Source organism: Filicampus tigris, chromosome 14 (genome assembly GCF_054856515.1).
Source record: "Filicampus tigris isolate MCC_2025a chromosome 14, RoL_Ftig_1.0, whole genome shotgun sequence".
Taxonomy (NCBI): Eukaryota; Metazoa; Chordata; class Actinopteri; order Syngnathiformes; family Syngnathidae; genus Filicampus; species Filicampus tigris.
In genome coordinates, this window is record NC_141230.1 from 23,472,055 (window position 1) to 23,489,143 (window position 17,089).

Consider the following 17,089-nt stretch of genomic DNA (forward strand, 5'->3'; position numbering starts at 1 on the left):
TTGCTGTTGACTCAAACCGACATCACGGTTGCTCAGGTAACGGGCAATCGTGGCTCAGCTTCAGAACCCAGGTCAGCCGTGATTGGCTGTTAACTGAGCAACTGTGATGTCGTTTTCAGCGGACAGGAGTGGCAAAATGGCCGCCCCTTGAGATGGCTCAAAACAAAAGGTGGATTAAGTCTTATCCCACAATCACACCACAATACTTATCAGAATGCTTGATTTCAACTAGCGGGCCTGCCTAAGAACATATAATTGCACAGAACTATGTTCGGGTTGACTTCCTGTTTAAGTCAGGGTGCAGAGGACTCAGAGCAACCGAGGCAAACACAAAAAGTTCTGCTTGTCAAATAGGATGTGGATCACTCAAGAGCGCCAGCACCAACGTCTAGCGAGCGTTGCAGAGGAGCCAATAGAATCATTTGCCCCACCGCGTGGAGCGCTGCGCTCGGGACACGAGACGCACGCAGTGCCCGCCCCCAGTGGCCTGAGCCAAGGGGGACGTCATTCAAAAGTCTTCAAATCTGACCGGAAGAGCGCCATGACGTCAGCTTCATGCAGGAAAGAAAAGCTTTCAACTGAGGCGGCACCACTTCCTCCAGAATTTTTCAAAGAAACGGCAGCTTGGAAAGGGAGATCAAAGTGAAGAGCGCACGTGGGCGGAAACCGGCTTCTTGAGCAGGGCTTGCGCCACAGCACGTTGCAAATTTGGGGGGAGAACACAAAAAAGGTGGTGCGCGCCTGAAAACGCCGAGCGCCATGTGACAACACAGAGTGGGGTCTTGCTTCGAAAAACCCCTAAAAGAGGAGACCTGAAACTACAAGAAAAAAGAAAAACGGGGTGCACCCACCTAAAATCATCACCAAAGGGTGTGCCTTTGAAAGGCTCTGCCAAGACTAAGAAGCGGCTGCACCCCTAAAAAGAGCAAGGGGGGTGCATTGTTTGTGTGTGTGCGCGTGGATGACCTTAAGCGGTGCCGCCTGGAGGAAGCAAGCTCTCACTGCCGTTGTCAAGGAGACCAAATGTGCTGCATGCGATGACTCATGTGCTTCATTTTCGCCACTCTGCCATGTGAGATGGTGGGGGGGGGGGGGGGGGGTTGAGGGGCGACGGGGTCCCGTCTTTTATAAGCGCGCATTAACGAGGCCGCCTACCTATCGATTGCCTCCTTACGAACATCAAGACGAAGGAGCCAGCAGCTCCGTGCCAACAGCTTTTGTTCACGCTGATGCTACTTTTGTCCAAAAAGGGGCACTATAAAATGCTTGGTAATTCTCATGAAAGTCGCAAAATCAGGCGCACCTCACTCATCGAGTCACATCTGGAAAGAGGTGGTCAACTGATGGCACACACAGCAAAAAACAAAATTGCTGTTTGTTTTCTGCTTGGAAATTCTTCAGTAAATTACAAAATGAAAAGGCCTTGACGAGTGTCTTCCAAATGCTAATCTGCCAAAGGCTCCTCCCTCACATGACGACGCGCTGGTCAAAACGCCTCATGGATTAATGACGACACACTGCAAATGAATTACAATTCCCTTTTGTCTGGCGCTTTTCAATTTCAATTATTCATCCACTCTTTGGGCTCCCAAATTTCTTTTTTTTTTTTCTATTGGTCAGGATTTTGCTGACATGCTGTTTGTTTGCGTTCCAAAAAGGCAGCTCCACACCCACTCATGTCCTGTCTTTATTTTTCTCATCTGATGAGTAAAGAAGCAGAAATATCTTACAGAGGCGGAGCGTCACTTTGGTTATTTACAACATTTCATCCACATCGCTTATGTCACGGAAACAGACAAACAAAACAAAAAAAAGACAAAGGTGGGGGGGGGGGGTGGTTGGGAGTTTGAATCCCATGTGGCACGATGGCGGCGGAAGGGTGGGGGTGTGGCCACGTATCGAGAGCTCACAAGGGATCGTCGGAGATATCGTCTTGTGTCGTGATACTGTATGTACTTTCTTCACACTTTGTACTGTATCATGATACCACTGCGACATCATTGTCAACCGCTGCAACGTGGTATCGTGATACAACAGTGATCCGATGTGGTGATAGTGCTCATGAAATATTGGAATCTTGTGTAATGCGACCACGCATCTGCAATGATGCAATATTGGAGTGCGTCATCAGAACTAACGCTGGCCAAAAAAAGCATTTGCGTCTTATTAAAATGTCATTAAAAAGTGATTTTGTGTCTTCCCGCTATGCCAAATATTGAGATCCTCTAATGGGATACTGTTATCAAAAGTTGTCAAATATGATGATTATTGTCATATTTCATGATGCAATGCTTGTCCAAGACTGCAATATCGTATCGTGATTTGAATACATTTCCTCCCATTTTGTGACATTGTATAGATTACCACCACAATCAGCATTGGTGGCGAGTTGCGTATTGTGATGATGTTTTCAAAAATGGTGCTTTTTGTGGCTTGTGGCATATGATATTTGGCCAAATACTGCAATTCTGCATCAGGGTACTATTGTGATATCGCGATACAAACACTGTCAGATATGATTTTGTATCATGATTCAATGGCTGCCAAACAGTGCGATAATGAATCGCGGTCTTGTTAAAACCTTCAAATATTGAGATATTGTCCCGGATATTACTGCCAGTATGGGCTAGCGACTGCAATTTCCCAAACATCGTGATGGCATACTGTGGGGGGAATTGCTAATGTTGGCCACAAATTGCGATAGTGTACTGTGATTGTATCGCTACCTTTGTCCAAATAGAGTCATACGTCTGGCTAGTTGGCCAAATATCCCAATGTGATATTGTCTTTCCCCTGGTAGTCTCCAAATCTGGCCGTGCCGCCTCCATGAAAGACGCCGCTTGTTGCGTAGGAGCACATAAATATCAAGACAGGAAGCGCAATTCCAGTGTAACGTGTGAAAAAAGTAACAGAGACCAAGAGAAATGAAAGCTGCCGTGCGACATTTGAGTCTCCAGCATGATAAGATGAGGCCTTTGAATCAAAAGGACATTTTTAATTTCAAATCCCACAAGGTGATTTAGCGGCGCGACGACTCCATTTTTAGACTCGCTCGCTCGCCCCGGGGGGGCTGAAGTTGATGATGATGCTGCCGCCGCTTCTTCACGAAAAAAGACCAAAAAAAAGCTCCATTACGGCAGCGGTGAATAATTCACGGGACGAGCTCCGTGTCGATATCGGCCAACACACGAGAGGAAATGGAGGAGAAATGAGAGGACAAATGGAGACTTTCAGCACGGATCTAAACGTGGAATAGCGTGTAGAAGCTTTTCCAATTGTCTGACATCATGTATCATGTATGTCAAAACGTGGCACCATGTCTCGGGGTACAACGTGAGCGAGCCAAGTCTTAAGTATCAATCTTGGGAAGGATGGCGAGATTATGGCTCACGTGCAGTATCCTGACACTAATGATATCACGATGCATCTCGGCCGTATCACGATGGCATTGCTTACGTATCGTGATACGAGTCGCTCTTTTTGGGCTAAATGCGGCAATGTCACGATCATATAGTTATCAAATTTTGCAATAGTATTACCGACACTGTCCAAATATTGTGATATTACTTACTAAAGTTGGCCGCATATAGCAATACCGTATTCTGCTACCGTCTCGATTGTTGGCCAAATATCGGCTTGACGGCTTGGCCAAAATTTGTGATATGGTGTCATGGTGCTGACTCGATGGTGGGACAAATATTCTATCATCAGGATAGAAATACTTCCATTGGCCAAATACTGAGATTGTGATACATAACATGGCCTACCATACCGTGACAGTATTGCCAATTTCCAAATGAACTTGTGACATTCTAATGTAAAACGATCACAATTTTTGCCTACTCCAAATACTGTCGCTATCAAATGTTGTAATAGTATTGCCAACTATTGTGATTTGTTCATGTTGGCTAAATTACGGAACACCCTGTTGTATCCTAAATGTCATAACATCGCTGGTGCTGTCCAAACATATCAAGATCATGTTGTGACACGTTCTCATTGTCCAAATGTTGAACTGGGATTGCGTTGATAACTCAACGACCTCAATGCGGTTGCTTCGACAGCGATATTGCAATCCGGTCTTCGTGTCGCAAAATGGCCGCTAACTAACCCGGGTTAAAGCCGGCGGTGGCCTTGGGGGGTCTTTTGGGGGCCGGAATACACGAAACGTGGCAATCTCCCGCCTGCAAATCACCGCCGGCGTGTTGTTTATCGGCGCGTTATCCGGGAGGAAATTGAGTCGCTTACCGGGGTGCGGAGGAAGCGTTATCGCTCAGCCACATTTGCTCGCTGCTGTCGCCATATGGGGGACACGTTTGCTTTATGACTATCATTCGCTGATGGATTTTACACCCAAAATGCCTTCCAAGATAATTCATCGTCATTGGAAAACACAAAAATAAGCAGCCAGTGTGTAGGGAGGTGCGTGCGTGCGTGCGTGCGTGCTGTACTTGTGTGAGCTGTGTGTGCGCTGATGGGAGAGGAGAGAGGGAGAGAGAAGTAATGATTCCGTGTAGGGGAGTGTGTGTGCACGTTTACATAGCAGCGAGTGTGTGTATTGAGGAGTGTGTAGTTGTGCGCATTAAATGAGCGTATGGCCAGCAAGAAGACACAAAGCTTAACAAGGTAGCGTAGGTGTGTTGGCGCCACCATCAGGCCACAGAGGAAGAAGAAGAAGAAGAAGAAGAAGAAGGGGCTACTTTTGGGAGGGGAGTGTCCAGGTGAGGTCCAACAGGAAGTGCTTGCGGCGAGGAGATCAGATTGGAAGTTGGAAGGTGATGTCCACTTGCGCTTCCTTCGCCAGCGAGACAATTTCCGAAAGCCTTACCACCTGCCAACACGTGCGAATACGTGAAGCGGCATTTCATCTCACCTGGGGGCGCGCGTGGGTGTGTGTGTGTGTGCGCGCATACCATTTTGGCAGCTTCGTCCAGGTCGTCGCAGGCCAGGATTTTCAGCGGGCTAGCAGCAATCAGAGCTTTGGCATCGTCCACACGTGTACCTAACGAAGTGGCCGCCAACAGCGAGCTCCGTGAGGCCGGAGTTTTTCCATCATCAAATCTCAACATTGCCATTTAACACATGGCATCTCTCCGACCGTGTATCAAATCGCGTCGCACCTTGCAGTCGCACAACGATGGGGATCTTGAGGTCGAGGTCGCGGACAGCCATGATGATGCCCTGGGCGATGACATCGCACCTCATGATGCCTCCGAAGATGTTGACCAAGATGGCCTGAACCTGCGGGAAAGTTAGCGCCTTAGTTGTCAGGAGTGGCCGGGTACGGTGTCGTCCTCACCTTCCTGTCGGACGTGATGAGCTTGAAGGCCTCTGTGACCTGGTGGGCGGTGGCGCCGCCGCCCACGTCTAGGAAGTTGGCGGGCGTACCCCCGTGCAGCTTGATGATGTCCATGGTGGCCATGGCTAGGCCGGCGCCATTCACTAAATTACAACCGCAACTTAGCTTCGAACATTACATCCCCAGTTAGCACTAAGGAAGACCAACGTTAGCTTCAGACGTGAGCTCCGACGTTAGCTTCAAACATTACCTCTAATCTTAGCGCCGACATAACCTTGAACTTGCAAGTTAGTTTTCAACATTATCTTCTGATGTTACTGTGCGCTCCGGCTAAGAATGGTCAACATTAGCTCATCCGGAGCACTCTAGGTGCTCCAACTGGGGACACGGTGTGCCCAGTGCGCCCAGTATGGCAGACAGCAAGATGGAAACAGCGCATCATATCATCTCTGTCGCGATAGAGAACTGTACTTATCGATGACACGATGCACATCCCGTTTGTCGCACCCAGGCAGCCGATGGTTCCATCCAGTCCGATGTAGTTGAGGTCGGCCTTGGCCGCCTGCCGGTCTCGCGCGTCCTCCTGGGTCCAGTCTTGCAGGTCGAAAACCTTCTTCTGCCGGTAGGCGGCGTTGGAGTCGAAGTTGATCTTGGCGTCCATGCACATCACTGGAGGCCGGAAACGGAATAGCGTGACTTACGAGGTCTTTCTTGACAAAACCAACTGTGACTTGGTCCATTTTTGGGGAATAGTTGTGTGCTACACGTGTGCGCGCGCATACCGACACCCGAGGAGTCCTCCACCATGGGGTTGATCTCCAGCATGGATGCGTCGTACTTGATGAAGACGTTGTAGAGCTTGATCATGTTCTCGGCCGCCTCCTTCTGGAGCGGCTGCGGGAAGCCCATCTTCTCCGCCACCTACGGCCCAAACGCGTAAGGTTGCGCAGCTAATTACACTGCTTTTTTTTTTTTTTCTTTTGATGATTGCATGACAAATCCACCTAATGGACCAATGACGGTTGCTAGCCAGGTAACTCAGATGAACTGAATGACTTTTCGGCCGCTTTCAATGTTAAAGGGGAACATTTTTCACTTGATTTCCCTTTTAAATGCAGAATTTGACATGTTTCTCAAAACAAACAACAACAAAAAGACTACCGTAGTCTCATAAGATTACAACATTTTTAGAGAAAACAATTTAGAATATATTTTTTTTACTTGAAAAGATGACTGTGCTCCCCCATTATTTCTTACTTTTTAAAATTGTTTACATTATTTCATATTTCCACTTTTCTTATTTGAGTAGCCTTACGAGGTATTCTGTAAAAATGCAACTTCATTCTCATGATTAAAAAACGAATAAAAGTTATTCCTGTAATATTCAAATGTTTGTCGAAAAGATAGCGACTTCAAGACAGAAACGAAGACTATTCTGGTAGTACAGTATTATGACTTTCGTACAGCAAAAAAAAAAAAAAATCCTTTAAAAAAACTCAATTTCTTTTCAATTTACATTTTTTTCTAGAAAACAATTTGACTATTGTATGAAGGCAATATTTTTCCTCATAAAAATGGAATTCAACCCCCCAAATGTTAAGATTCTACTTGAAAATGTACCTTTTCTCATTTTACAGCTTTCGGGAATATCCCCGAAACATTGAGTTTTTCAGACAAATGATTTTCTATTTTCAAAAACAGAGCTCATATTCATCCTTCAAAAACTTCAACAGTATGTTTAGCCTCAAAAATACCACTTGATGCTCGCAAGATTACAACTCAACAGTATTCCTCAAATCAGGAGTCTTTTTTGATTTGGTGATAAACTTCACTTGGATGTGACAAGTAGGTCCTAGTTTTCCATATGACGACATTTGGAAATAATAGGCTTGAAATGAAGAAAAAAACGGCTAAATAACAACAAAAGAGAAAGTAATACAAAAGTATACAAAGTCAGAGTTTGGTCTCCAGGAAGTCAAATTGTGATCGAAAGCGAACGCCCGAAGTGTAAAGGACCATTTTTGGATTTCGACACGGCGGAACAAGCACACACAATTCCTCTTTTCATGCGTCTTTTTCCTTTCTGCCATTGCGAGCGTCTGCAGCGTTTGGATCGATCCCCACCTTGAGCGCCTGCTCCATCTTGATGCCCTCCACGATGTCGATGGGCTCCTTAACTATGGCGTCGGGATTTTCCGCCGCCACGTCCTCGATATTGACGCCCCCCTGCGAGCTGCCGATCAACACGGGGCCCTGTGGCAAACGCACGCAAACACAAACACAAACGGCGGCTTCCAATTCAAATGTGCACTGTTGCATGAATGCCGCAAGCGTCTTTTGTCTGTTTACAAATGCGCAAATATCGATTGTTATACTAGTCTGAATCTCCCCGGCAAGCGCCAGGTGTCTTTGGAAAGTGGAAAAAAAAAAAGAAAAAGAAAAAGAAATAAATCATGGGAGAACTTTGTAATTTGCTGCCATCTAGTGCTGTCCTTGAGCGCAAACATCTTGGAAATGCTCTTACACTTCAAATTTATTCTGGAAAATAAATAAATAAATAAATAAATAAATAAATAAGACTTTTATTGTACCTGGAAGGACCTCTCCATGGTGATGGCGAAGTAGTACTCCCTGCGCGGGTAGCGCCTCTCGCAGATGAACACCTGGTTGCAGATGCGACCCGCTTCGCCCGTCTGCTTTGTGTACAGCTTGCGTCCAATCATCTGTGACGAAATGTCCCGCGCCTCCTCGGGCCTGCCGCACGCCACAATTTGCAAACGTTCCTTATCAGCAAGGTCGGGAGGGTTACTTTAATTACAGTTATTTCAGTTACAAGTTACCTGTTCAAAACAAAAATAGCTGCTAACTTAATCAAAGCACCATAATAACCATAATATTAATAGAAGTTGATTACTTGTAATTACTTTTGGATTTCTCCAATACCAAGTATGCTATACGGTATAAAAAAAAATAAATAAAAAAAAGACAAAATCCATTTCAATACAATCTGTATTTCTCTAGTTGTTGAATGTGCTTGGTTTTGGAATGCAGGAGGAAGCCTGAGCACTTGCATTTCCAATCTCAAGCCACACAAAGTGTGCTGACTTTGCTCATCATCATCATCATCATCATCATCATCATCATCGTGGAGAAGGGAAGTGGCGCACTTACGAGTAGACGATCCGGACGCCTCCCTTCAGTCCGCCTTCAAACGTTCCTTTCCCTCGACCACCCGCCAGCACCTGCGCTTTCACCACCAGGTCCTTGGAACCTGATGAACGCGCACGCACGCGCGCGCGCACGCACACACACACACACACGCACACACCCCCACACCCACACACACACACACCCACACCCACACGCACACGCGCACGCACACACACATTTGAAAGTCGCAACAACGCAGCATGGTATGAAGATCTGGGAAAATATTACTTAAGTCATACGACAACTATTATTCTCCCCAAAAATAGGAGTTTATTTTGGTAAAAAAATTGGATTTAAAATCCTGTTAATTACATATTGTTTTCCATAAAAAGCACTTCCCCTCCACCCCAAAAAATGAAATAATCTGATTTACTTTTTGGAACGCATAAAAAAATAAAAGATGACCAAATCGATATAAATATTGCATTTTTTTTCTTTTTTTAACAATTGAAAATAATGACCTGGAGATAAATGAATTTAGGTTCTTTTATTTTAACATAATACTCAATCTTTAATAAGAGGTCAACGTAGTTATGAAAGAGTGAAATAAACTGGTCAATATAAAGATTAAATAAACTCAGTTGTCAACATAATGTGCTTAGTAGGGCTGGGCGATATGTCTGAAAAACTGTTACAATCTAAGTGTTTCATATCAGTGAATATATTGATAATTATTCTTTTTTGGGATAATTATTCATTATTTAAAACAAAACAAAACAAAAAAAAAACAGTTAACTGTTTTTGTGTACATTTATGTAGTGTAATGTGCAGTTTCTCCTCCACCGGTGGAGCCCAAAACAGTTTTGTTGATACACATACATCCGCCTTCATTCAATGTTCATACAATGGAAGTGAACGAATACTGTCTTGCAGTACATACATTATCGTTGACCAACCATCCTAGGACTACTTTATCTTTTTAGCGGACTCATTATTGCCCTAGGCCATTCATATTTTACTTGCTTGATTTTAACTTGAGTGCGGTGCCAGGGTCGGCTATAGCGAACTGGCGCTAGCATGTCAAAGACAGGGAACTCCTTTACTTGTACACCACATCTCCGTCCGGAGGTGTTTTATCGGGTTATCATGCTTAATATCATTCTATTGTATGGGTTGTACTGAGTCGACTGGTCATTTATTCAAACGAAGTTACGCCGCTATCTTATTCGACACGAGTGTGACGCACGGCCACCGGGCCCGCACGCATGCTCCGTTGGGTTAGCTGCTTCTTCTTCGTTGGTCTAAATGCTTGGTGTCTGGAGGCGGATGCGCTCTGCCGACATCACGCACCTTGCCGCAATCGGGTTTGTCTTCTATTTTTTTTCTATCAAACATTTTATCAAAGGCATTTTCCATTGATATCAATCACGTGTCAATCGTGTCAATATTCATATTGAATTTTCGGTAGAGCCCTACTGCGTAATATTAGGTTTTATTCCAAAAATATGACTATTCTTGTAATTTGCATGTTTAAAAAATAAAAATATTTTTTTATATATTTATTTATCATTTATTTTATCTGTGTTTAAAAAAAAACGGAGAAAAACTGAAATATACTATCACAATTTTTAAAATAATTATTTTTTGTGCATTAACATTCTTTCCCCCAAGGAAATGACATTTGTTTTTGTTTTGTTTTGTATTGTTTCTACAACAAAAATGCAACTGTATTCCTGTTAACCAAAGTGAATTTCTGGTGAGGGCCAAATAAGTGTTGCCCTTTGTAAAAAAGTGTCATCCAATCAATTGACAGCACGACTGTTGTCACCTGATGCCAGTGAGGCCTGGACGCCATGTTTGGCAGCACTCATGGCTATTTAAGACACACACGTGCGCGCGCACACACGAAAGCTCAGAGGAGGTTCTGCATGCTTGCTATTTTGCAGACACCAACGCGCATGCGTACATGCGTGCGTGTCGTTGGACTACTGTCTATGACTGTTCGCTTTCTTTGATTTGGATTACCCAGCAAACTGAGCAGGGTGCTTTTTCTTGTCTTGCACAGCCGACTGAATGCTGTACGTTGGACTTAGCTTTGCCGGTACTGACCGATTTGCTTGGCGACGGCGTAGGCCTCGTCCGAGGAGCTGGCCACCATGCCGGCGGGCACCGAGATGCCGGCGTCCTTCAGCAGGCCGATGCTCATGTACTCATGGAGGGACAGGCTCCTCTGCTGCTGCTGCAGTGGTGGAGACGATGACGCGTGACCTCCAAACAGACCGGAAGAACCCGCCAGAACCTGGACGCGCACACACAGAAGCGCTTGAAATGAGACGACCAGGCAAAAGTCATCAAATTCTCATGAAGAGCACAATGAAATTAACTTAATCGTCCGCTATAGTTACATTTCAAACATGGTTGCTTCTATTGCACATCGAATCAAGCACTTTCTCAAGCAGTAGTCCACTAAACACCAGGGGGCGAACACATGGTTAAGGTTTCAATAAACTGCTTAAAAAAATAAGTGAGCGCACCCTGCAGCAGGAGCCTAAAGTCACACAGTGAAGGATGAGAGCGAGTCATATCGAGAGAAGGAAGTGCAGCAAAAATTGGAAACGAGGAGCATCATGGTGAGGAGCGAATGTCTCAAAGGGCATCAACATCCGTTGTCTGAGTTGGATTCAGGGGAAGTGACCGTAAACCTGTTCCAAACGTATTAATCCAGTAAGCCCTTGGTATATTTGATTTTTTTTTTTTATTTATCATTTGTTCTAAAATGATAATTCATTAATACAGTTTCATTTTGCATTAGAAACTACTTAAATGCTGTTTGTTGAAAAGTAGTGCAATAAAAAAAGCAAATCGTTTCCTTAATATGATGAAGAATTGTGATTAATAATTGAGATTCGAAAAATGACCAAAATAATCGTTATCAGAAATTTGGTTATACTCGTGAAGCATGAGGTGTACGTTATTTTATTCATTCATTCATTCATGTATTTGTTTTTTGAATAATCGGCTGATGAATCGGTTATCAGATTTTTTTTCCGGCCAAATATAGAATTGGAATTTAGAATAGAATTTTTTGAAAACGTTTCTTTTGACTGGGCTCTAGTTCAGACAAAATATTCTGCGTAAAAAAAAGGTATAACAAAATAGAATGGAGCCCCACTTTTTCTCTGGGGATAGCCAATGTGAAGGCAAAAAAGAAACGGGGCCCACCATCACAGAAAAAAAATAATTATCATTATTATTTTATTTTTTTAATAGGCGAATAGGTGAATACACTGGTGACGAACCGCGAGTATGGGAGGGTTGTGCTAAACAGTAAAGCAGCCGTGTGATCAATTCTGACAGTTGACTCGTTGACGTTTACGACAATCAATGACGACATTCGGTAGCTTGTTTACTTGGGATAGCTGCGCTCTGCTGCAGTGACACATTTAGCTCGTACGTGCGGAGGATAAGCACACTTGTCCAGCTAACTAGCTGGAGGTCACCAACGCGTCGGCTCGTTGCTAACATTCACCCACCAAATACCAACAACAGCGGGAGTGTTGTGCGGCTATTTAAGACTTAGCATGAAAGCTAACAGCACTGGTTCGCATTAAAAGGAACGAGCAATGAGGCTAATGTCCGTTTGACCCTGTCACTTCAGTGGTTGCTTTTGCGGTGAAAGGAGGCCGTGGCGGCATCCCTCCAAGCGGCCGCACGGCGACCGAAGCCTTCGCTTTCAGGTGGTCAAACACTCACCTTGGAAGCGGAGTTAATGGTGCCTCTGGACCCCGAATTCCTCAGGCTTGCCGTCAAACGGCCGCAGATCAGGGACGCCGCCATGTCTGCTTGTCAGTCGATGACTTGTCTTGCGCATGCGCGGGACACGGCAAGTTCCAGTTAGTGTCGCGTTTATAAATGTAGGACACAATATAACTGTTGAGCTTCCTCACGCTGTTGTCATGACATGTTACCACCACCTTTAAAAAAAACGTGCGTACACTATAAACTCAAATAATGGACCATGAACCATAAACATTTTCAAATTAAACATTGCCAGAGTGTTCAAGCTTTTTCACCATGTCTTGTAAGTTTAGCTATGTAAACTAGCACTATAGTCACGATCCAAGAAGTTACGTACATAACAGTATGTCAGTCTACACTAATAAAGGACTGTATTTCTATCATCCATCCATTGTCCGAAGGATTCTCCTCACGAGGGTCGCGAGCGTGCTGGAGCCTCCCGGAAATGGTTGCCAGCCAATCTAGTGTATTTCTATCAACGACGTACATAAAACACATTACTCCAGGGGGTCCATTAAAGGTGGCATAGTCATGCGGCATCTGATTTATTTTAACAGGAATAATATGCTTTCAAAAACACTACTGATGTTTCTTTAATGTGGTTTACCTATCACGTAATTGGCACCAGGAGCTGAACTCAATAACACAAACTACTTTCATAAACTAATGTAAGAAAACAGCCATGTTTTTAGTGTGTCCATGAATGATTTTTTTTTTTGGGGGGGCTTAATCAACATTTGAATGTCGTGTAAATCTTCAATAAAAAGTACTTTAAATTTTTAGTCAAATTTACCTGTACAAAACACTAAACTACAGACAAAACACACACATTTCTACTCAAAACGTTTTATTTACAAGCATCAGCTGGGCGTGACCTATTTCCCGTCTGCATATTTAATCGACCCACATGGTCCCAGTCGGTCCGAGTCAGCCAAATGATATCGAGAACGGACTTAACCTGAAGCGCGTCACACGCAGGTGCCGCATTCTAGACATGCGGCCCAGCAAGGAAAAAATAAGAGTGTTGTGTACCTTAATCGCGGTCCCACAGACGCAATGACATGTGGCCCATATTGTTTAGATTTCACCCATCACCACGCTGTGCGTGTGTCTGTCATTTTTGTTTGATTTTTTTTCTTTGTTTGGCGGCGGGCCTGCTTGTGCGGCACGTGCTTGTGACGTGAAGATGACGTTCTCGACACCTATTGGCTGTTGCCGACGAGGGATGGAGGTGGTCGATTAAATATGCAGGACGGAACGCGATGGCGGTTAGGCCATGCCCAGCTCTGACAAGCATAATTCCAAACATGACCCCCCCCCCCACACACACACACACAGGTCTTTCAGTCCGAGTCACTGCTGCTGCTGGAGGAGTCCGTGGACATGGCCTCTACGTCGTCCTCGTTCTCCTTGTTGTGCCCGGGCGGCTCCAGTCCAAAGTCGCCAGCGTGGTGCGGCGGCAACATGCCCGCCGACAGCTCTGATGACTGCCAAGGGTAGTGCGGCGTCAGCACGTCTGCGCGGGGGGGGGGAGTTGGGGGGGGGTTAATGCGCACACACGAGTGGCGGTGCGTTTACAGCTGGCAAACGAGACAAGAAAAGGACGGCGGCGGCGTACCTGGCAACCTCCCGGCGGCGAGGGCATCGCCCGGCAGGTGTCCGTTGACGCCGTTGGTGGGCAGGTTGGCCATGTGGCCCAGCACGCCGCTGCGCATCTCCAGGTCGGTGGGGTACGGCCGCCGCGGGTCGCCTTAGTGGGAGGAACGAGCGCATGTTAGGCACGCTGTCAAGCTCCACTTCCTTGGAGAGCTTTCATCTGGCTTTTCAGGGAATGCACTGGTCGCCAGCAGAGCTGGGCATTTTACGACAAAGTGTGTGAGTGTCCGTTATTTGTCATCCATCTGCAGCGTGGGTACCCTTCCGTCGTCCATCATTTGCTTTTTTTTTCCCGGGGGAAAAAACATAGCACCCATCTATAGGCCGGTCTGCCTCTAATTTTAAATGGGCTTCCGTCGGTGATTACGACTAAACATTCATTAGCGCCCACCCCCACCCTCCCAAAAGACAGAAAGAGTGACTTACTGTACCATGGAAGGCTGTTCACAGCCTGGTCCGTCACTCAAATCTGTCCCCCAGGCAACTACAACTCAATATTGTTCCTCGCCGCGGCCATCGAAGCACCGCCACGAAAAATAGACTAATGACGGACTACGGCCGAATGACGCATTAAATAAAGGGGCTTCCGACTATACTTAGTCCGTCTAGTTTAAAATGTTTCCGTCAATCTCCGGTCGCCAGACAATCGCAGGGCAAATGTGGACAAAAGAACGGACCGGTTGCCGGTCAGACCAAACCTGGGAGCCAGTTGAGCGGCGCGCACACAGCGTTACTGGCGCTGATCCGGTGCGCGTACTTGATGAGCTCCTCGGACGAGATACTTCCTGCGGGGACGACAGGCTGTCAATCAAGCATTCACTCCATCTATTGGTGACGCGGGCGTGTCGGCGCACCTTTCCTGGCTCGCTCGATGGACTTGAGTTTTTCCTTGGCCTGGTAAACGGCTGTCGCCTGACAACAGAGGAAGACCAGTTGATCAACGCGAGAGCTGGCATCCCCCTTACTGATAATGAAGAAGTTTCATCACCTCGCATCTAATGATTAGAATACGTGCAGCCAGGCAACTTAGGGGAGACTCCAGTGTTACGCGACAGATCACTTGATCTGGGTTGAGGCCTGGGCCGATATTAGATTCTGACCGCATGATAACAGTGTTATCACAGAATTAAAAGTACGGCTCTAAAATGTCCATTTTTGAAATATTTGGGTGAATAAAAACTTCTTTTCCATTAAACCCAATCCATTTTAAACAAAATATTTGATACTTTCAAAAAACATGTACAATGTCAACTAGCTAGGTATGTGTGTAAGTATGCTGGAGTTTGCACAGGGTCTCTTTCATCCCCCTCCCTCCTCCTCTGTGAGCAACTGCTCACCCCTCCCTTCTCTTCTCGCAAGAGGCAGCTTGTTTACCCAACTCTGCAAACAGCCAACCATATTGCGCCCTGGTAAGAGTAGACGTCCCCTCAGAAAAAAGAATATTAGTGGTTATTCAAACCTTGGCTTTGACTTTTAAAACCACCATAAACCGTCAAACTGGTAATCAGCCCATGCCTATTTAGAACAAATGCAAACAAAGTATGGTGAGTACACTCCGTGACAACCCAGGCTAAACTTAGCTCCCCCCAACATGTAAAGCTCATCTCTTGGTGAAGAAGCATCACTTCAACATACTTCCTTTTGCCCGTACGTCGAAACACCTGTAAGAGGGGCCACTCGTTTTTCAAGATGGTAGTGGAGGAGTTAGAGAGGATGAGGCAGCGGCACACACCAGGATGTGCTCGGCCTCCTTGAGCTGCTTCTGCAGCTGCTGGATGTCACTGTCTCGCTTCTCCACCTCCTTCTCCAGCTGCTGCATCTCCTGGTGCACCTTGCCCTGCCGCTGGGCCACCTCCATCAGGTCCTGGAACTCGCGGTCGCGCTGCACCAGCAGCTCCAGGATCTGACACCGGCATAGTCATGCGCGTTTGGACAACATCAAAAGTTGTTTTACTGCATTTAAATTGAGCTTTATAGACTTACGGAATACTGTATTCTACCATAATGTAAGCATCGGACTCTTCTCTCACTCTCAAAAAAAACCACAAAAAAAACCTAGATCTGTTTACATTCCTTTGTAATCGGAAGTACAACATGGGTTGGTTTGATCAAAAAACGGTTTCTGACCAAAACGCGGAGAAAAGAAGCTTTTTTTCTTCTACTCAAAAGCTGTGCTGATCTCAACTCCGAAGTGATACAGGACTGCCATCTACAGGGAACTGTTCATCACTACAGTGGTTTGGAATCTGAAAATCGTACTTATTGAATTTTTACACACATTGGCGGCTGGAAAGAAGTTTGATTCCTGTTAACAAATAGAAACATCTACATGGCTGTGAATGCAATGAAACGTACACAGCCTGTAGGTGACTTGTATTCAGAAAAATGTGGGAAAGACTTTACCATAACTCTTTCCACTAACAATCCAGCCTTAACTAAGCGCTTTCCACACACACAAAACTTGACTCATAGTGGGGATACGTCATTTCTGTGATACTAATGTACTACTTTGTGGCTTGTGGCTTCGGAGAGAGCACAAAAATATCGAATAGGTGAAGTGTTCTAATTTTGGTGGCGCCTTGAGGTGTTACAGAATGGCACAAAAACAAGCAGATAGGCACGAATAGATCAATTCAACTGAAAAATTGGCACGTAGGCGAATTCGCAAGTATGACAGCTTTTGGCTGCATTTAATGTTTAATGTTTCTCTTAAGCGTACAACTGCCTGTGGATGTCTGTGGGTCGTGTGCGGACAATGTGCCTGGTACCTGAGTGTCCTCGCCGGGCTGTGGGAGTTTCTGACTCCGGGACAGAGCCAACATCTCGATCAGCTCCCTGGAAAGGAAAACGGGATTCACATGGCCAGAAACGACGACAGGAGAATGACGAGGTGGGCAGAAATAGCAAGCCAACTATTTTCAAACACTAACACAAAGTGACAGAATTTCAATTTACCGGGACAAAACCTCCAAATCTTCCAAAACATTCAACAGACGCTCTTTTGTTGGCTTCACTGTCACGGTGGCCGCCATGATTGCTCCAGCCACTTCCGTACTAGATTGGAAACGGAAATGACGCAATAGACACAGAAGTGAAGCCACAGAAACAACCTCATGGCTTATAATAGATTCATGTATCTATCTATCTATCTATCTATCTATCTATCTATCTATCTATCTCTCTATC

General features: G+C 45.4%; 2 protein-coding genes across 3 annotated transcripts in view; both read right to left on the reverse strand.

Moving 5' to 3' along the window:
* med4 (mediator complex subunit 4) overlaps nucleotides 1–16,999 on the reverse strand; it is a 116,317-nt gene extending 99,318 nt beyond the window's left edge. Inside the window, exons 1-7 of one of the 2 annotated variants that reach the window (XM_086051315.1) lie at nucleotides 16,859–16,999; nucleotides 16,672–16,738; nucleotides 15,636–15,806; nucleotides 14,758–14,815; nucleotides 14,602–14,688; nucleotides 13,866–13,997; nucleotides 13,569–13,763 (exon numbers count right to left, since the gene is read on the reverse strand). In XM_086051315.1, the coding sequence (XP_085907441.1) occupies nucleotides 13,591–13,763; nucleotides 13,866–13,997; nucleotides 14,602–14,688; nucleotides 14,758–14,815; nucleotides 15,636–15,806; nucleotides 16,672–16,738; nucleotides 16,859–16,935 (765 nt within the window). In that variant the 5' untranslated portion in view covers nucleotides 16,936–16,999 and the 3' untranslated portion in view covers nucleotides 13,569–13,590. Of the gene's footprint in view, nucleotides 1–13,077; nucleotides 13,764–13,865; nucleotides 13,998–14,601; nucleotides 14,689–14,757; nucleotides 14,816–15,635; nucleotides 15,807–16,671; nucleotides 16,739–16,858 lie in introns of those variants that run through there. The other variant, XM_086051314.1, reaches the window with a different exon arrangement.
* Nucleotides 1,675–12,370, reverse strand: sucla2 (succinate-CoA ligase ADP-forming subunit beta). Its single transcript, XM_086051313.1, has 11 exons — nucleotides 12,203–12,370; nucleotides 10,559–10,748; nucleotides 8,471–8,570; nucleotides 7,891–8,053; nucleotides 7,424–7,552; nucleotides 6,082–6,220; nucleotides 5,807–5,968; nucleotides 5,300–5,442; nucleotides 5,121–5,241; nucleotides 4,914–5,002; nucleotides 1,675–4,831 (listed from the first exon to the last, which is right to left on the reverse strand). Exons 1-11 carry the CDS (start codon nucleotides 12,284–12,286, stop codon nucleotides 4,757–4,759), a joined length of 1,395 nt encoding a protein of 464 aa, XP_085907439.1. The 5' UTR covers nucleotides 12,287–12,370; the 3' UTR covers nucleotides 1,675–4,756.
* Nucleotides 17,000–17,089: the final 90 nt, after the last annotated feature.